Source organism: Tyto alba, unplaced genomic scaffold (genome assembly GCF_018691265.1).
Source record: "Tyto alba isolate M040663 unplaced genomic scaffold, T.alba_DEE_v4.0 Super-Scaffold_33, whole genome shotgun sequence".
NCBI classification, from domain to species: Eukaryota; Metazoa; Chordata; class Aves; order Strigiformes; family Tytonidae; genus Tyto; species Tyto alba.
In genome coordinates this window covers 309,346-329,633 of record NW_024881308.1, presented here as the reverse complement: position 1 = coordinate 329,633, position 20,288 = coordinate 309,346, and the positions used below count along the sequence as shown (strand labels likewise).

General features: G+C 40.4%; 2 protein-coding genes across 8 annotated transcripts in view; both read left to right on the top strand.

The window, feature by feature from the left end:
• Nucleotides 1-751: 751 nt before the first annotated feature.
• Nucleotides 752-20,288, top strand: part of CPNE1 (copine 1) — a 43,304-nt gene continuing 23,767 nt past the window's right edge. The window contains exons 1-2 of one of the 3 annotated variants that reach the window (XM_042800919.1): nucleotides 813-858; nucleotides 3,759-3,809. The gene's annotated coding sequence lies outside the window, so the exon portion shown is untranslated. Of the gene's footprint in view, nucleotides 859-3,758; nucleotides 3,810-8,375; nucleotides 8,477-20,288 lie in introns of those variants that run through there. The other 2 variants (XM_042800918.1, XM_032992937.2) reach the window with 2 other exon arrangements.
• RBM12 (RNA binding motif protein 12) lies at nucleotides 800-12,962 on the top strand. 5 transcript variants are annotated; one of them, XM_042800916.1, is made up of 4 exons: nucleotides 815-858; nucleotides 3,759-3,809; nucleotides 6,464-6,569; nucleotides 8,334-12,962. In XM_042800916.1, the coding sequence occupies exon 4, from the start codon at nucleotides 8,356-8,358 to the stop codon at nucleotides 10,996-10,998; it is 2,643 nt and encodes an 880-aa protein (XP_042656850.1). In that variant the 5' UTR covers nucleotides 815-858; nucleotides 3,759-3,809; nucleotides 6,464-6,569; nucleotides 8,334-8,355; the 3' UTR covers nucleotides 10,999-12,962. The 5 variants fall into 5 exon arrangements, with proteins under 5 accessions (XP_042656849.1, XP_042656850.1, XP_042656851.1 ...); XM_042800915.1 differs by lacking the exon at nucleotides 6,464-6,569 and having other exon boundaries at nucleotides 800-858; XM_042800914.1 differs by lacking the exon at nucleotides 6,464-6,569 and having other exon boundaries at nucleotides 824-858; nucleotides 3,727-3,809.

The following is a 20,288-nucleotide window of genomic DNA, read 5'->3' as shown; positions in this document are numbered from 1 at the left end:
AAAGTGTTTGTAACACGGGGGAATGATTTATTTTCAGTCATTTCTTGCAGCAGACTATGCATGTTTTTTTAATTGAATATGGATGCTGCTGTACCCGTGTCTACTGAGACGCAGTGATAGAGCTTCTCCTGAGTGTCGGGCTGTTCTTCAGCTCAGGACACTGTCTAGGTATTTGTATTTACTCAAGCAGAGGACAAATACAGCATGGGGCAGTTACACTCGCAAGGCCATCGACCCAGGGTGATCTGACTTTCGGTTTTAATTCTGCAACCCGGTCCTAAGTTAAAGTCAGAATCAACCATGGTCCTTAGGGTTCTTTTGTTCGCTGGAAGTTTGACGCCTCCTTTTGAGTCCCCGTTTCCTCAGCAATAACCCTCAGCTACACACCATTATTAATTTCCAGAAAATGTGTCACGCTGTCACCGTGTCACGGTTGTACCAGAGGCAGCTGTACGAACGGTATGCCGTGGGTCCGACATCGCTCCTGCCAGCTTTCCAGCCGTGGCGTTGCCTTAAGCAAGCGCTACGCGGGCCGGGCAGACAAAGACGCTTTCCCACGCCACGCCACGCCGCGCCGCCCCCACCCCCTTCCTCACCCTCCCCCGCCCGCACGGCGCATGCGCCGCCTGCCCCTGTGCGTGGACCCGCCCCGGGCGGGACGGGCAGCCGGACGCCCTGCGCGCGCCGCACGGCCTCAGCCCCGCCCCTCCCCGGCGGCGGGTGGCGGCGCCGCAGCGAGGCGGCCATTTTGTGGCGGCGCGCAGGCGGTGGCGCTGGGCTGGGCTCGGCGCGGAGCGGAGCGTGGCCCGCGGCGTGTTCGGCTCCGTTCTAACCCTTTTTCCCCGTACAGATCCCTCGGTAAGAGCGCGGTGGCGCCCGGGCGAGGCCGGGCTGCCTGCCCTGCCCCGCGCTGCGGGCCCGCGGCGAGGCGAGGCGAGGCGAGGGGAGGGAGGCCGGGCGCGGCGCGGCTGGCACGCGTCCCCGCGCACAAAGGGCCGGGCCGGGCCGGGCCGGGCCGGGCGGCGCCTCCTCCGCTGCGGGCCCGGGGCGCGGAGCCGGGGCCGCTTCCGCCTCGCCGCGGCCTGGCGCGCCGAGGCCGGGCTCCCCGGGCCGGCCCTCGCCCGCCCGCCCTCTCCCTCCCTCCCTCCCTCCCTCCATCCCTCCCTCCCTCCCTCCCTTTTGCAGCTCCGCCGCCCGCGCCCGGTGGCCCGCGGAGCTGCCCGGCCGGCGCGGGCAGGTGAGTATGTGCGGGCCGAGCGCAGGCGCCGAGGGCCCGTCCGGCGGGGGCGGCCGCGTGACCTTGCGGCGGCGCCGGGGCCGGGGCCGGGGGCCGGGCCGGAGCGCGGGGGCTCTGGCGGCGGCGGCCGGGGCGATCTGGGGGTTGCGCGGGCCGGGAGCGGCGCCTCGCGGGCCCCGAGCTGCGGGGGAGCGGCGGGGCCGAGGGGGCTGCGGGCGCGGCGGTGCGGTCGTGTTGTCGGCGCGGGGCTGGTCCCGGTCCCGGTCCCGGTCCCGGCGGGGCTTGGCTGCTCCTCGCCCGGCCCCGGGGGATGAAGCGGGGAGGCACCTCGCGCTTAGCACTTTGCGGGAAAAAGGTCCCTTGTGCCTGCGGCGCTGCCCCTGCTCCTCGGGGTTACCCTGTAAACACCAGCGAAGTTACCGTGTAGTAACGTAACTCTTTTCTCTGCGAATAAGCATCAGTTTTGTGGAGAAAAAAAAAAAGAAATACACAAACTAAACAACAGCGAAAACTTCTAAAACAACAAACAAAACCTAAAAAACCCAAAACCAAACTAGCGTTGAAGTGGGTCCCAGAAGTGCACTAGGAGTCTGTATGAGCTTTCTTTTGAAAAAAAACTCTTGTCTCTGGTTTTACTTAGTCTTAAACTTATCCATTCTTCTTAGGGATTTTCTTACCCACCTTGATCTGCTGGGATTAGATAGAAAAATTGTCAGGTTGTTCCTCGGTGGACTCCTCTTAAGGTTGTTTCATTGGCTGTTTTGTGGGTGATGGTTCCTTCTTTATAGCTGCTAGGATGTTGTGGGGAGTCTCCTCCATGAAGACCCAGAGGTGTGGTGTTAGTATTGTGTGGGAGTACCAGTGCTCTAGTCGACGTTTACCTACCTAGTTGATATGCTCTTTTGTATCACGTTGATTGGAAAGGATGTCATTACCTATGAGTGATGGATGGTTTTCTTTAAAGTTGAGAGAATTGAGAGTTGCAAGCAAAAACAGATGGTGTTTGGTGGAAAGGTTAAATACAGGAAAGTGGAGTTTTGCACCTTTTCTAAAGAATGCTGCTTGGTTTTGTTTATGTATTTTCACATTGTAGCATGTTGACTTAGTCCACTGCAAATCTTCAGCTTGTTTTCAGTGCTGTGAAGTGGAACATATGCAACGCTGTGGTTGCTATACTGGAAATACATCAAATGATTTGGGTGTTTCTTCCAAATGGAAAGTTCCTTGTGCCTGAAAGATTTATCTGCTTCTTGAAGGAGGTGTGTTTTTGCATTAAACTGTTTTTCAGGTGATTACATTCTTTTCTGCATTGTAAAACTACTGTTTGATACTGCTAGATATGAAAGTGTATAGTTGAATCCTCCTAATATAGGATTGCTTGTTTCTCTCAAAGGTCTGAAAAAACCAAAGGTCTTTTCCTGAATGCATTTGCCGTTTTAATATAAGTCTGAAGAACCTAGTTGTATTCTTCTCACTTGTAAGTCTGCTGTTAATGCCCTGGAAGATCTGTGAATTTCTGTGCTTGTTTTAATTACCTCTGTTAGGGAGTTTGTGGATGGTTTGGTAGTACTTTTTTTTTTTTTTTTTTTTCCCAAGTTCACTTTGGTAATGATGCTTATAACTGAAAATGGCTTGTTTGGGTTGTGTGAGGAGGAAGCAGTTACCTGTTTTTAATGTGATTCATTCCTGGATAGTTTTCCAGAGAATCACAATTTTACTATGAGATGGTTGACTAAGCAATGAATGAGCAAATGTTTTCCATCCCTTCTTTAAGTACAAAATACATATGTTGCCACGTAAAATGTTTGTCTGTCTTGTTGAGGTGTAATCCCAGGAAGACAAATTTTATACAGGAATGAAAAAAATGGGCGTTTGATCAGGATTTGGATAATGAAATGACAGATTACAGCTGAAAATACAGTATCTCAGTGGGGAGTTCTTACTGTGCTCTGCAGAGGTGACTGCCTAGAGGTGGCTGTGAAATGTCACTTAGTTTTCACCAGTTTGTGTGACTCCTGAAGAATTCTTCACATGCAGCTATAGGGAGGTTTTCTGAGGAGCAGTTTATGTTGCTTTGTTCCAAGTGAGAAGATATGCAGTTGGAGAAAGGAATATAATTATTGATGGAGCAAGGGTTTGTTAAAATTCAGGGGTTACAAGTATTTAATTCTCTTTGCCTTTGAAAGAGTGATTTGTTCACCTATTCATGATGGGAAAATTTGAAAGATTCTTTGAATGTTTCATGATTCTTTTTATATTCTTTGTGGAAGGCATATTCCTGTCTCTAACCCATACAAAAACTGTGCAGTGCAGTTGCCAACAAGTCATATAGGGATAAGATATTAGAAAATGAGCTCTTGTGGTTGTTGTATGTCGCAGTGCCTTGTGGTGGTTGCAGGTTTAAACTTTCTATATGTACAGTTCTTTGTGGACTGTTACTGCTGTTGTTGCCTGCATTGATTTTTGCCTCCATTTATTCTTTATTGCAGTCTAAAAGTTGGTTTTAATTGGTTGCCCACAGGATTGGCTTGGCTTCTGCTACTTGTTAAGAAAAAAACATCTGTCTTTGCAGGTAAGAGCCTTTGAATTGAAGAATTCTTTATATATGAGTATATCTTAAGAAATATTTGAAGTTTTGGAATCTGTGAATTGGTATCAAAATGCTTGGGTCAAATAATCTATAGCTAGTCTCTTTACTTTGACTCCCACAGTGATGGTGGTTCTGGCAATGTTGTTCTTGTAAACAGAATTTTCTGCCAAACTAATGTTTTGTTGTTTCATCAGCATGTGGTAGTCTGGAACACTCTCCCAGCTATTTTGCACTGTTGGAAAATGTAGCTACTTTGCTGCAGGCTACATGTCTGCATGTTTCTAACTACTGGACTTCAGGAGTATACAGCAATTGGTTCTAATCAGGTTTTGCAGCATTTAAAGGGATCAGATAGATTAAAGATATTAATCTCTGAGCTAATTTTAAACAGGTTGATTTTAGCCATTTTTTTTAAAAATAAAAAGGCAAAACTGTAGTCTGCAGCTTTAGCTTTTGCTAGACAGCCTCAGCCTGGATACTTAAAATTCCTCCTACAATACCAATGTTATTCCAGTTCTTAGTTTTCATCCAAGAACTGCCAAATACGTTGTGTGTGTGTGTACAGTGTGGGTATTGTAGTTTAATACTCCCCAGGGACTAGGTTGAATCTTCTAAACTTTTATTAATTTGAAAAATGCATACATCTTAAAAGGCTAGTCAACTGTTTTTATCATTTTATGCATATAACTCAAATTCTTAATTTACTGGCTAGCACATAGATGGAAGAGTAATATTGTTATCTTGAATACCTTTTTCCAGTGTAACATCAACGTTTTTAAAGATGTTACTGTCAAGGCATAAACATGCTGTTACTGCTCATCGAATGTGGTGAATCAGATTGATTCTCAGCAGACCTTCAGTACATTTTTGATTGCAGCTTGCTAATTGAGATGGATTGTCCATAGTACAACTTCAGGATTTTGTGTTTCTGGTCTCTCCATAAATATACCAAACACACAAAATGACAATGAAAACCACTTTTGCCTTAAAGTACCCTTTTGTACAGGGGGTAAAGCAGACAGCCTGCGGAAGACCTCTGACAGCCTTACAAAAAGCATTTAATGCATGCTTAACAGGTGTGCAGCCAGTTCTGTGTCCGAAGTTAATGTTGCCTCTCTATGTATGTTGATCTTTACAAGTGAACAGTGAAATAATTGAGCAGGCTTTGCTTTTTCATTAGTTGGAGAATTTGGGTGGGTTATTGTCTCCTGAGTGCATTTTAGAAAAAATCAGACTTGTATTTAGAAATGTGAAAGTTGGCCCATTTGATCCTTGTGATTTTTTTTTTAATCATAGCAGCGAAACTTAAGACTTTGTTAAAGCACTAAAATCCTGACAAATTTGAAGCATTTATGTTTTGAGTTGACAGAATAGTCTTTTGCCAAAAATATTTGAAGTCCCTAAGATTCTTTTTGTTCATACCATGTTACTGTTAGCTCTTAATTAATAGCAAGCATTTGCTTAATATCATGCATGAAATTAACTATGCTGAAGTAATTGTAGCTAGTTTTTCTAGCAACTCTATACTTAAAGAGTTGCTAGTTTGTTTTGTTATTTTTTTTTAACCTGTCAATAGTGATTTAGTGGACCTAGATAGAATACTTAGTAACAAAAATACAGGATACTGCTTAGCATTTATAATGAAGTTTCGAATTTAGTACAAGATTGAAACACTTGCATCATCCCAGAAGTTATGTAAATGATCACATGCTTGAACTCTTAAGAATTCTTCTGTGACCTTACCTGTTAATTTGTCTTCATGGAATCATTAGTAAATGCAATTATCTAGCAGGTGTCAGTTCTGATAGAGAATATATTATGCTCTAAACCAGCAGATCTGAGCAGAAAAACCTTCCTAAGCTGCCTTTGTCCAGCAAATGGCCATGTCAGATTGTTGTCCTTTTCACGTTAGTGAGGAAATAATTGAAAGTAATCTCCCATTTAACACAAGAAATTTCAAATGTCTTAACTTCTGATGCATAAAAATTTCCAAAACTAATTTATTTGTATAATAGGTAATAGAGAAAATGTAAACCTTCTAGCAAGATGTGCTATTAGCAATATTAGTTTTCAAAGCATAGGTGCAAAACCAGGGATGCGTTTATAGTGCTTGCTTGCCTCAGGATCATCCAAGTCAAAAGCAATCCTTAAGCATAATGTAGTAAACTTTGTGGTTTTATGATATCCTTTAGTATGGCTTCCTTAAAATGAAAATTCTGCCAACTTTAACTTTGGTTTCAGAGATTGCTATCAATGTTAGGCAAATTTAAAGTAAAACTACAGAATAATTGAAAAATACTGCTGTTTTATATCAGTGCAAAAAGTCTTATGTGCTTTCTTAATGCTACATAACATAGATAATTCTTACTTTGATCTGTTTTTTCTTCACATGGACCAGTTATTTTGCTGTTGGAAAAAGACTGGGCAGTGAACTTTTCTCAAGTTAAAAGTGTCACCATAAGAGATAAATGCAAGGATGTTGCTTTTGTTACCTCACCTTGGAGGCGTGAAAGTTGCACTTCAAAAAAAATAAATCCCTGAGGCTTAGTATATATTCCCCTTTCAGTTGCTACCATCCCTTGGTGGAATAGGGGTTTCTTAGCAGTATGTACAGCTAGATTTTTTTTTTTTTCAAGACCTCATGTCTGTCTCCGCAAGTTCCAGTCTGCCTTTCAAGATGGTATAGTAAGGAATCGGGTGTTCGTTCACGGTGACTAGAGCAGCAGAGCTGCCTTTGTGCCGGTAGGTTTGTGTGCTATTTCCCTGAGGGAGAAGGGTCCTCTGCATTTTTCTCCTGTCAGCTGGATGTGGGCCAATGGCCAGTGCCCTGTAATACCACAGCATGTTGCTTGAGTTCATTAGTGTATGGAAATGGCTAGCTCTGGTTTGTTGGGCAACAAAACAAAAAACTTAAGTGCTCCATAATGCAAACAAAAGAATTGCTGCTTTTTTCCATGTAGAAGAATTGTTACTCTTGTTTTCATTAAGTATTCAATTCAACCTTAGCTGCTGTGGTTCAATTGCTGGATAGTGACTTTACATAGTAATTAAGGATGTATTCAAAGCATGCCTACTCTAAAGTGAATGGAAGACCTGGACAGGCAAACGCATCTGACTTAAAGATTTGACTGTATGCTGGGATACAATACTTAACCGAACGTGAAATGTTGGGAGATAGTTGCTAGTTGTAGTTGGTCATAGCTTTGGTATACAGCCAGAAGTCTTCGGTACGCTGCCTCCTGGTGTTGCATTGTATCATCTGGTTCATCCTTAATTTCAAATGTTTAGTTATTGTATGTGGCTAACAGGAGCCTTGGAGGTCTTCCATACAGATACTGAACTGGCTTGTACTAAGAAGTCAAAATGTTTAAGGGATTAAGTGGTTCAGGTGAAACAAGGTACTACTTCAGATGGTTTAGGATGAGAGGGTTGGCTTCTCAGCTGGTGAATTGTACTAGTATTAATATGATGCTTTCAGTCTTTATTGAAGGTTTGTCAAAAATAAGTGAGAATTACCTAGTTTCCCATTTATCTTGAACTTCTAATATGACCGTAGGGTCTTCCATAGAATGTGTACAAGGTAACTGTCAAGATCTTGCTATTCAGAATTGATTTTAAGCTTCCACTAACCTCAGCTGTGGAGGTAAAAGTCATATACTTGTGCTTGAGATGGAAGGTATAATACTAGACAGAACATCTGCAACTATTACAAAATTATGCCTTGTTTCTGAAAGTTGTAAAGGCCAAATATCTTGCTAGGACATGCACAGGTGTTACTCTAGTTTAGGCGAGGTCTGCATAGTCACAAAATGTCTGGGGCTAGTTTATAATGGTTAGCTAGCTTCATGGTCACCTAAACCTTTTGCTAGGAGAAAAATCTAAGATCAGTATAATCAAGATGGTCCCTGTCAGGATGTTGTGTGAATCTCACTGTTGCTGGTTGTCTACAATGGGTTTTTGTTCATTACCAACACACTGTTATGTTCTTAGTTGTCTTCACCTGGCAGGGGATAAAATCCTGCACCACCCCCCTGCCCCCCAAATGCAAGAGAACTGTTTATTTCCCATAGGTTAGCAGAATTCTTCACAGTTATTTTGCCAGGTACAGTGATTACCATATCAGGGTATGGTAAATTAATTTGATTTGCTTGGCTGTAAAATACTCATTTTGCTTACATTTCATTAAGTATTCAACTACTGATATAATAGTTCTGATTTTTGCTGTTACTTAGGTTTTTGGTTTCTTTTACTGACACTTGTGGGTTTTAGTTTAACAGTTATTTTGGAATTTCTAGTGCAAAATGTATATTGATTGCGTTGGTAAATGTTTAATGCTTCAATCTGTATGAAGTAAACATGAATAAGGAATTTGGAATATAAACATGCTTAATCTTTGCAAGATGTTGTTAGGTGTATGTAAACAAATATAGTAGATGGTGTCTGTAGGTAATTGCATGGTGTCTTAAACAGTAGTCTGACATAGCCGTTGCCTTTTCTCATCTGCAGGTGTGTGTTGTTTCAGCGCAGCATGGCTGTGGTCATCCGCTTGCAAGGTCTCCCGATTGTGGCGGGGACCATGGACATTCGCCACTTCTTCTCTGGATTGACCATTCCTGATGGGGGCGTGCATATTGTAGGGGGTGAACTGGGTGAGGCTTTCATCGTTTTTGCCACTGATGAAGATGCAAGGCTTGGTATGATGCGCACAGGTGGTACAATTAAAGGGTCAAAAGTAACGTTATTGCTGAGCAGTAAAACTGAAATGCAGAACATGATAGAACTCAGTCGTAGGCGTTTTGAAACTGCCAATCTAGATATGGCACCAGCAAATGCTAGCAGGTCAGGACCACCACCTAGTTCTGGAATGAGTGGAAGGGTTAACTTGCCTACTACTGTACCTAACTTTAATAATCCTTCTCCTAGTGTAGTAACTGCTTCTACTACTGTCCATGAAAGCAATAAAAACATATCCACATTTTCTACTGCCAGTATGGGGACTGCACCTCCAAATCTTGGGAGTACCTTTGGTAGCCCAACATTTAGCTCTACTATACCTAGCACAGCATCCCCAATGAACACAGTACCTCCTCCACCAATCCCTCCTATCCCAGCTATGCCATCTTTGCCACCAATGCCTTCCATTCCTCCAATACCTGTTCCACCTCCTGTACCCACACTGCCTCCTGTTCCTCCCGTTCCTCCGATTCCCCCTGTGCCCCCCGTACCTCCAATGACACCTATGCCTCCCATATCAGGAATGCCTCCTATGAATCCTCCACCCGTAGCACCTTTACCCGCTGGAATGAATGGGTCTGGAGCAGCAGTGAATATGAACAGCGGCTTGAATCCATTGTTTATTGGTCCCATGAATCCTGTAAATCCTATCCAGATGAATTCTCAAAGTAGTGTCAAGCCAATTCCAGTCAATCCAGACGATTTGTATGTCAGCGTTCATGGAATGCCCTTTTCTGCAACAGAATCTGATGTGAAAGACTTTTTCCTTGGGCTCCGTGTGGATGCAGTCCATATGCTGAAGGATCATGTAGGTCGAAATAATGGAAATGGACTAGTTAAATTTTTTTCTCCTCAAGATACATTTGAAGCACTGAAGCGAAACAGAATGCTGATGATTCAGCGCTATGTTGAAGTTAGTCCAGCAACAGAGAGACAGTGGGTGGCTGCTGGAGGCCACATAACTTTCAAGCAAACCATGGGTCCCTCTGGGCAGTCACACCCTCCTCCTCCCCAGGCTCATTCTAGGGCCAAATCTCCTAGTGGACAGAAAAGGTCACGGTCTAGATCTCCCCATGAGCAGGGTTTCTGTGTTTATTTGAAAGGTCTTCCCTTTGAATCAGAGAACAAACATGTGATAGATTTTTTTAAAAAGCTGGATATAGTTGAAGACAGCATTTATATAGCTTATGGACCGAATGGGAAGGCAATTGGAGAGGGTTTTGTTGAGTTCAGAAATGAAGCTGATTATAAAGCAGCTTTGTGTCATCATAAGCAGTACATAGGGAACCGTTTTATTCAAGTTCATCCAATTACTAAAAAGGCAATGTTAGAAAAGATAGATATGATTCGTAAAAGATTGCAGAACTTCAACTATGACCAGAGAGAAATCCTCATGAATGCTGAGGGAGAACCAGGATTGCCAAAATTGTGTGCACATATATCTAATATTCCATACAATATATCAAAAATGGAAATCCTTCAGTTTTTAGAGGGACTGGCAGTAGAAGAAAATTCTGTGCAAATTCTTGTTGATAATAATGGGCAAGGTTTAGGACAAGCACTGGTTCAGTTTAAAGCTGAAGATGATGCTCGTAAGGCAGAACGTTTGCACCGTAAAAAACTGAATGGAAGAGATGTTGTTTTGCGTTTGATAACTGCAGAAGAAATGAGAGATATTGAGAGAAACCCACCATCTCAAGGGAAAAAGATACTGAAAATACCAATACAGGGAAATGTGACTGTTCCAGGAGCACAGGGTGCTGGTGGGGATGAGCATGCCTTCTTGGGGGGAAATTCTAAAGATGCAAACAATGGTCCTCCATTTAATTTCCCTGGTAATTTCAGCGGGTCTGGCACATTTGGTCCCCCGCTACCACCGCCTGGAATTGGTGGCTTTCCTGATTCTAGACCAGGAATACCTACAGTTGCAACTAGTGGTTTACCCGGTGCAGGTATTGAGGTCCCAGGTTTTGCAGGCGGTCCTGGTAATTTGAGTGGACCGGCAGGTTTTGCAGGGGGTCCTCAGACTTTTGGTAATGGTCCTGGCAGTTTAAGTGGACCCCCTGCCTTTGGTGCTGGTCCTCCAGGAATTGCTAGTGGTCTTGGACATTTAAGTGGACCTCCAGGGTTTGGACCTGGACCAGGAAATCTACATATTAGTGGACCCCCAGGTTTTGGAACAGGGTCTGGGAAGCCAGGACCAACTGTCATTAAAGTGCAAAATATGCCCTTTACTGTGTCTGTGGATGAAATTTTGGATTTCTTTTATGGTTACCAAGTGATACCTGGTTCAGTGTGCTTAAAATACAATGAAAAAGGCATGCCCACTGGAGAAGCAATGGTTGCATTCGAGTCTCGTGATGAAGCTATGGCAGCTGTTGTTGATTTAAATGACAGGCCTATAGGCTCCAGAAAAGTAAAACTTGTTTTAGGGTAGCTGTTAATATGAAGTAGTTGTAGAATAGATATTCATAGTGCTGTGATAAATGCATCTGGATTGTTTTTTATAGTATTTCCAGGATAGAACCTGTGGATTGTTTAAATTGTAAAACAGGTTGGTTTTGATAAGACAGAGCACTGGGTTAGCCGTTACATAAGAAACACTGCAAGGATAGATATGCAGTGGATTTTCCCATACAAATATGTGGAGAAGCTAGACAGATTCTTACTCATCATAGAAGTTTGGTAAGATATACTGGACACAGTGCTTATCAAGGAATCTAGGTCGGTTTTATGTAGTTTCGGATAAAGGAAGTAGATGAAGTCAGTGAAGCTCTTCCGTGGGTGCTCTTGCAAGCCATTGTAAAATAGGTATTTCTAGATTTGGTTAAAAGCTGGCTGAATTTGCTTTGTTTACAGGTCAAAGCTTTGTTTAAAGTCCTAATTTTACTCTGCAACTGAACGAATTCTCAGTGTACACAGATTAATTGTTTTGTGTATGTATCTTTATTTTTTCCAAGATTCTCACTGTATGAACAGTTGAATTATGCCCATTGCTGATGTGTCTACCAAACTAATTCCTATAAATATGAGCAGAATCGTTCTGTAAAATTCAAGCTGTTCTTTGTGGAATAACCTTTAGTTATTTATATATTGCAATTATAACTGTGCAGAATAAGACTTTTGCCACAAGTATAGCTAACCTCAAACATTATCGTATGAGTTTTATAGTACACTTATAAAACATTTGCAGTAGAAGTAACAACTTGAAAATACTCATTATTGTTTAAGTAGCTTGATTTGTTAGGATTACATGAATCAGTTGGGATAGGATCTTTGACCTAGTTGGATATTGATGTTGTATTTCTCATGTGTCTCTTGAACTCCTTACATAAAGTCTCTGCTAAGAGAACCAAAGTGGTGATTATTAGAAGAAGATTGGAGACCAGCTAAAGTTTTTAATTAGTTTATATATGAAAGAAACTTCTATCTTCAGCAACTCTGTTGTGAATTACTGCTATGGGTGAATTCAGAGATAAAATTTATTTTTCTCCAAAAATTTAAAATACTGAGTTTACTATATATTTTTGCAATAAAGTTGTGCTGTTGTATTCAAAGTCTGTAAAGAGTTGCCATTTTTTTTGCTGTGCAGTGAAACCTTCCATGGAAAAACAGAATTGGAAAGGAAGTAATTACACAAGTGAGAATGAGAATTATTTTGGCTCATCCTTGCTTGGCTTATGATAAATTATAAGACTTGGGCATTGCCTGAAAAATCCTGCTATTCCCTGCAAATCATTGTACTTAAACATAGTAAACTCTAAACTGTTTTGGTTTTTGGACAAAGGAAAACAGTGCCTTTTGGTGTTGCATATTATGGAACACTGAAGTATATGGTCAGGCAAAATTGAGAGGTGCAAGTGGCAACAGTTTTATTCATGTGGTGTGTAGGAGAGATTCGAAAACCTGTGCAGCGCTGCATCCTGAGAGGATTTCACAGTACAGGAATATGTGGAAGGATTGTATAAAGGTGTACTTCAATAAAGAGGCGGTCGCATTATACGGATGCTTCTGTAATTCATTAGCATAATTTTGTTTTGACAGATTACTAGGTGGTCCCAACTTTGGAGAAGTCATGTGATTTGTATATACTGTTTAAAATTAAGCCTCCTGTTAATAAAATTGTCTGTCTCTGAAGCTTCATGTTATGCATTTCAACAGTCTTTGGGAGTAATGTTTCAACAGCAGATTTTTTTTTTTTTTTCCTCCTTTGAAAGTCTGAAAGTACTCTTGCTGATGTCAGAAAGATGTGTGATTAGGAGTTAAGCCTTTCAGTTTATTTTTAAAATTTTGCTCTTTGTTTTTTAAACAACTTTTATTAAAGTTTCATACTATATTGGAGTTATTTGGGTGATTGTTTCTTCATGTTTCACATTAGAATAAAATTACTGAAAAGGAAAACTTGGCTTCATTGTTCACAGAATTGATTTAAGATATTAGTGTGTTGACTTGTGGAAACTGATGATAACTTTTTTAAAGTTCAAGTGAATCACAACAATGTTTGCCTTGTTGTGAAGTGTAATTAAACTACAGGTGTCTGGAATTAGATACACAGTTCTGTGTTACTGTCTTTTGATTTCATGTCTTGATCCTCTTGGTAATGGATACAGGGTTATTAGTGTTTGTGTTAGACATGGCATATACTGTGAAACATGCTTGTGTACCTGTTCATTTCTAAAAGTGCAGGTTTATTTTGGAAATATTTAATTTTCTGATTCTTGATTTTTTTTTTTTGTATGGTCTAAATAAGTTTAAATGCTTATCTTAAAAAAAAAAAGTGCAAACCAAGTATCTGTTGATGTTGGGAGCATTGACATGGATGGAATGCTTAAGTTTGGGGTATGGAGGGGGCTGCTTTTCATCTTGTCAAGCAGTTGATGCTCCATATCTTTTAGTGTAAATTAGTTAGTAAATATCCTCTCTTCCTTGAGAGTAGGCTCTTGGGAAAAATAGGAAGTCGTAGCATATTTCAAATTTACAGAAAACAATACAGCTGCTGTTCCAAATAGTTATGGTTGATCCTTTAAAGCATATATAGAGAAAAGTTTATTATCAAGTGTCACTTGCAAATATTAGTTTTTTGTAACAATGCTTTCATGTTAAAAGCAGCCTTAAACTGCATGTTGTGCATTATGAGTGATACCCTCATATTAACAGTCTACATGGCTAGATTTGATAAAATTGCTTACTTTGTGCATGGTTATACTTATGAGCAGCCTTAAAAATAAGGGATAGGACCTCTGAGGTCCCGTTTCCAGTGTGGAAGGTATGTAACTGCCCTTGCATATACACTTCAAGGCTGGCTGCTAACAAGAGGTAGCAACAAAAAGAATCAGCTGATGGACACTGCTCAGATTTGCAGTTGTTTTGGCCTAGGTGTTTTGAGTGTCAGGAAATGACATCCTGCTTAGCCTTGTTGGAACAGTATAGTTGGTGACATTGATATTCAAATTTCTTAAAGTTATGGAAAGAATGTACTTGTGTTTATAGAACTAAGTCGGTGTTCTTAGCAGTTCCATAAGTGTTAGTGTTTAAGTACTACTTCTAAAAAAAAAAAAAAGTGGTAAAATTATATTCATGAATTATATTCATGACATGATGTCTGTTAAACATACATATTTTTGTCCTCCCATTCAGAAGAGAATGTAGGAATATATTAAATTGTTAAATGATAAACTTGTGACTTACATGGAAGAACTGCAATGGTTAGATAAAAATGTGATTTTTAAAGTTACCAAGTTTTCAAACAGTTACCTGTAAATGTTGCAGTTGGATTTTCTTTTTAACGCAAGTCAATCCTGTAATATCACAGACAACATTAAAGACAGTTCTTTATTGTTGGGTTGTTACCGCATTCTAAATGTAGATTTATGAGAGGATTGAGGCTTTAGGTTTAAAGAAAACTGAAGGGGCCACTTCTTTTTATTCTGTGTTACTTTCATAGCATTTAATGTTTTCCTTGAATTTCTTGTGAGCGGAGAGGAAGATGAATGCAAAAACGAAGAGTTATAGTCACATGCCAGTTAACATTGAAGGGTCTGTCTTCTAAAGAATGTACATGCTGGTCAGTCCTGCTAAAGTGCTTCGACTGTCCTTAAAGAAATTGTTGCCTATACTGTGTGAAATTAGCAGCTTGTTTTGCCGAGTGTGTTTTGGCGCACTAAAGACTGCAGACTAGAAAAAAAAAAAAAATAAATTTTCCAGTTACCTAGGCACACCAGTGGTGTGTTAACTGTAAACGATTACAGTTTCTGTATTTTGTTCCTTCTCAGTCTCTTGGTGTGGTGGGTCCAAATCTGCTGCTTCCCATAGCTAATGCTGTCAGTCCTCAGCGTGCTGTTCAGCAGTATGTACCTCTGAACCGTGTTGGCCTTCTGATATGCAAAATTGAAGCTACTACTTATTACGGACCACTTAAAGCCTCTGGTTGGACAACAGACCACTCTCAGAGCAGTTGCTTTAGGATGATTACCTGGATATATGGATTAGACCCTAAATCAAAAGATTGCAATTCCTGTTTAATACAGACTCCAGTGCAAGCAAAAGACTAATTTATATCTTAGACAAGATAATTGGTTGGAAGGAAGCAGTTTTGAAACTGGACTGGTATAATTGGAAACATTTAGTTTGAGTCTAGAGACATACACAAATTAGTTCTGTGTCAGTTTGCTTCTTTAGATACTTGCAGGTCTTTAAAAAGAAAAGAAATAAAGGTGCTAAATTCTGTTGCTTAAGAGGTTTTTCAGAAACAGTGCCTTGGTCTTGGAGGCAGTGCTGACAAATATATTTGCTCATCTTTGCCCTTTTGCAGGTTTGCTGTTGCTCCCTTCTGTTCTGTGGTTGTATATTCTTTCATGGTTTTGGGAAAACAGAGCTAGAGTTTGTGTACAGAGCAAATGACTCTTCCTCCTGGTGGAAAAGGAAGTGAAATGGTCTGTTAAATACTTCTGCAGGAACAGTAACCTCAAGGGGCTCTCTTCTGATCTGTTTTTGGCAGTGAGAACTTGATTGTAGTTGAAAGATTTGGCTTTCCCACAGAATGAAAACATGTTGGTTGGTAGTATGCATTCAACTTAAGGTTTGTGGCTGTGTACTGAACTCCGCTCCTCTTTCCCTATCTTACAATCAGGTGGGTATGCTGTACCTTATTTTCTATACAGATGACGTTGTCAGTAATTTTTCAGGAGCTTTGCTACTACATGGAATCCTTCGGTGGTGTTTGTGCAGGCAGTGCTTGCCACCTTCCTGACTTGGATGCTTTGCACTCATGGGTATAAATACCATATGTAAGAAAAGTGTGCCTTGACCATAGCTCCAGACTGAACGCAGGTGTTGGATAGTTTAGCTGTGACTCTTTTCACTCACTGGTGCTCACTTCTGTGCAGCTTCCTTTGTTATTCTTCTGTTTCTATATACATGTTCATAGCATAGCAGCTTAGGAGAGAAACAACCAGATGAAGTCTGACCTTGGTTCCGTTACTGCTTCTGCAGAGTCGAAGCTTATTCCTTTGTGGCTGTTTTTTTTTTTGTATACTGTCATGTTTACAGCCTTAAGTTCAAATTGTATTAAGTTGCTTCCCAAATACATGAAAGTAAGCTTTTGGAAACCGTGAATATATTTCCTTTTAACATTAGACCAATTTGCTCAAAATCAGTTTTGTAACTCTGTATTTACTGCTCTCACACCAGCTTCGCTGTTTTTCCCCAACTTTTGGGAGGTCTTTTGTTAGAGTTACTAGTGAACTGTACCCTAGTTCCTCATTCAGTTGGTAATTGGTAGCCAGGATAACTTCAAGAGGCAGAGTGGGGATTGCCTTTATAGTACACAGTTGAGGGCAAGCAGTTTCCCTGTAAAGTTCAAAACTGAAAACTTCGGATTTGAAAGGCTTGCATGGGGAAAACAGGGATTCATCTTGCCTAAAACTCTTGGTTGGAATAGTCTGGCTTTTTGGTCCAGTCACTGCTTCTAGAAGGCTGGTGACTTTCTGAAATCTTCATATTGTAGTTACAGTATTGGTAACAAACACATCAGTAGGATGGTATCACTGATTTCTGACCCTCTGAAGGTAGGTGGTACTTCCAGCTAGTTTTTATTTCATAGTTTTGAACAGTTAATTTAATTTTGGTCATTTCCCATTAGCTGTGACTATATGGATGTAGCATTGTTCTTTGTGACAGTAGAAAGCTTAGAAATGCTTTCTAGTCACTTAGAAATTAAGTCAAATTTTGGGAGGAAAACAGTAATATAGTCAGAAGCTAAACTACTTCCAGAATTCCTTTTAGGTATTTTTGATTGAGTGCCTTTATCATAAAATTCATAGGACCACTGTCACTAGGATTTCAAGTCTCTGTGTAGCACTTACTTGATTAGAGACCTTTTTGCTGTGGTGGCATTTGCCAGAATGTGCTCCGTAATATGAGCTTTTTATGAAACTTTTGTTTTCAGCAGTATAACCAAAGCATTGCTGCTTGTTTTGATGGGAGGATGGATATGAAATGTGGAAGTCCTTGCTTATCTGAACAGGAAGCTCAACTTGAAAGTGAAAATGATGGTTGCCAATACCATTTCATTATTAGCCAAATGTTTCTAATAAAAGGGCAATATTTATAAATCCTGTGTTCTTGAGGAACACTAATGCAACCAGCTATGAAGGTGAAGAGGCTAATTAAAATTATTGCCTGGCAGTTCATTGACTGAATGTAGGGGAAACCCCCTTCTTTAAGGAGGGGAGGTGGAGTTGTTAAATATTACTAATTCACTTGCCTAGGATTCCCCCACTATGTTCCAGCATTGTCACAGAGCCAGTCTTCTGTGTTATAGGTCCAGTCTCATACAAATAAATGGAGTAGGTTTTATAGCACTCAGAGCTCTTTTCATCCATGGACTTGAATGCTTTTAGGAGGTGAGGTAAGTGTGTATGCAGGGTGGTGGTGTATAGCTGTTTTGTCTCCGAGTAACCAGTAAGCCAGTGGCAGAACATTTTCATCCTCACATTAAAGGCACATCAGCATTAACATTAGTGAAGTGGCATTAAGATTGAAGTTGAGGCCAAACTTTCACTCTAGCTGTGGTAAAAACAACCAAGTAATGCCCTAATCTAATGATGAATGTTTGTGGTTCGGAAACTTCAGCACTGAGCTTGTGTGAAAAAGAACAGAACAAAACAGTGAATAGATAGTTATATTCTTAAACTACCCTGAAATATAAATTCAGTTGTTAATGATAGAATATGTGAGGTATGTTAATTGATCTGAATGGTTTGCTCTTAAACCTGAGCCCTGCACACTTACATATTTTGAGGTTGTAAATCAGAATTGGTTTTGATGGTCAAGTCTGTTGTAAGGTTTTTTGAAAAGACGACTGTAGTTGTTATCAATTTAGTCAGTGATAACCCTTACATGTATATAAAAGCATTTTGAGTAAACTGGATGCATCTCTTCAAGAAAAAAAGCCTTTCAAGTATATCTGAAAGATTACATACACAACACCATGACATACTACACAAATACCCTGGATTTTTTGAAGGCTCTTTTTGTCAAGGGGACACTCATTGCTCCTTTTGAGTAACTTGACACCACATTTTTATTAAGATGATAATCCAGATGGCATTTCTTCCTTGCAAGGCAAGCAATATGTCATGCCATTTCTTTGAATGAGAAGGTAGTATCTAGCTACCCTAATTACTTCAGGAGCAGAAAGGAGAGTGTGCAAACATTTTCCTTTGGCTGGATGGCTTTTGCTACTTTTTATGCTAAAGCTTGTCCTTAGTTGTTCCTGTAAAAATAACTTCAAGCAGAAGTAAGAGCTTTCTGAAAACAGAAATACTTTGGTTTAAACAGAAACAATAATAAATCACTGTAATGTAAATCCTGATATGAGTCTGCAGATAATGTTACGTCTCTATGAAATATAATCTATTTTCAGTGCAGTGACTTGACTGAATACAGTGGTAGTATCATCATTTAATTCCATTGTGAAAGATGAGAGGAATCCCTGTAATTCAGTACTGTGCTAGCCAGGGTGTGGTGGTGTACTATGTAACCTTCTTCTTCCTCTTGTTTAGTCTTGAAAAGTAATAAGAACCTGTTACTTTGAATTTGTTTGTAGTCAGCCCACACTCCAAGGTTGCTTACATGTATGACATGAAAACAGATACTGTTTTAATCTTTTTGTGGTCTTCAAATCTCTCTGTTACTGCATTAGGTACATATAAAATGTTGGTGAAGAATCTGTGATGAACAAACTGGTAATGTGCCGAGCCTGTCTGATATATTGTTGTGGCTGCTGCTTGTTACAGTAACTTGACCATTTTACTATACAGACAGTGCTCTGCTGCCCAGAAAATGTGCATTTGTAACCAGAATTTTCAGGTTCCACCTAATGGCGATACCTCCCAAGTTTCCCTACTTAGAGTAATTCTTGCTTTTACAGCTGTGAAATTTACTCAAGGTTTTTCATCAGAGAGGTTTTTGCTCAGAGAATTTATCTCTGCCCTAGTTCCATTAGATTTATTAAAATTTGTTGGAACTATTCGTTTGACTTATAGAAAATAAAGATGCTCACTTGTGGGAGAATCCAACACCAGTATTGGGTTATAGGGATTTTCAGGTTCTTAACTTGCAGAAGCATGTTTTCTAAAGGGTGTGGAGCATCTTTGTAGCAAATTCAAACTTAATAACAACAGACTTCTAGAGGGTACAGGTTGAAAAGCATTGCAGTACATATACTATGGATAGCTGACATGGAAGAAGCAATTGAGGAAATGCGTGTTTGCAGTTGTGGAATCTCTGCTCCCTTTATTCAGGGAGACTGTGGTCATTTTGGCCTACTTAGCAACAAGACAAGTGTAACAGTGTGAATCCATTGCTGTAATGGGTTTGTGCTTTTAGGAAGGTATGCTGGCAGGAGAGGTTGGATCTGGAGAGCAGAAAAGGGACTTGAGGTCAGTGTGGTGTTTCATAGCCTTTAAATACTTCTGTTGTTAGTCTAGATGGGGGAGAGGGAAAAAAAAAAAAACCTTTTCAAATCCCTTGCCATAACCTTTCCTTTGTTCTACTTCCTTGATGTCAGGTTTTTATGGTGGTGGCTTTTTTGTAGATTTTTCTGTTTTGAAGCAGCATCATTCTGCAACAGATTAGGATGAAGAAGCAAAGATGTTCATGCTACAGATGGTAATAATTAAGTGGCAGAAAAGTATTACGGGTTTGTGAATCTCTTAAAAAGAAGCATATACTCAAAAGGAGAAAGAACTGAAAGACAATGTTGGCATAAGAAAGGCTGAACTTGGAATGAAGAAATCAAAAGCAATTTCTTATGAGTACTGCAGAAGCAGTATTACGGGATTTTTTTCCAGATCGTTTTTCATGAGGAGCTAGATTCAGGATTAAAGTCCATAAAGAAGAAAGCCTGAATTATATAATCTGAGTGATAATATGAATCTGTAATGCATGAGAACTTGAAAGGATGTTTCTGCTTTATGTCCTTACTAATTTTTTAGGAAAGAGTTGTCACTGTGCAGTAATAACTCCAGGGCAACTGAGACTTGTCTACAGAATCCATCTGGTGTATCTCAACTTTTTTTTTTGGTGATCATTCAGCAATGCAACACAAACAGGAAATATGGCAAACCTTTCATTAACTAAGTGGCTACTGGTACTGCGTGGTCACCAAAATTCTTCAGTGTCCATTTGTTTGATAAAACAGTAAAGATTGGCAAATAAGGTCTT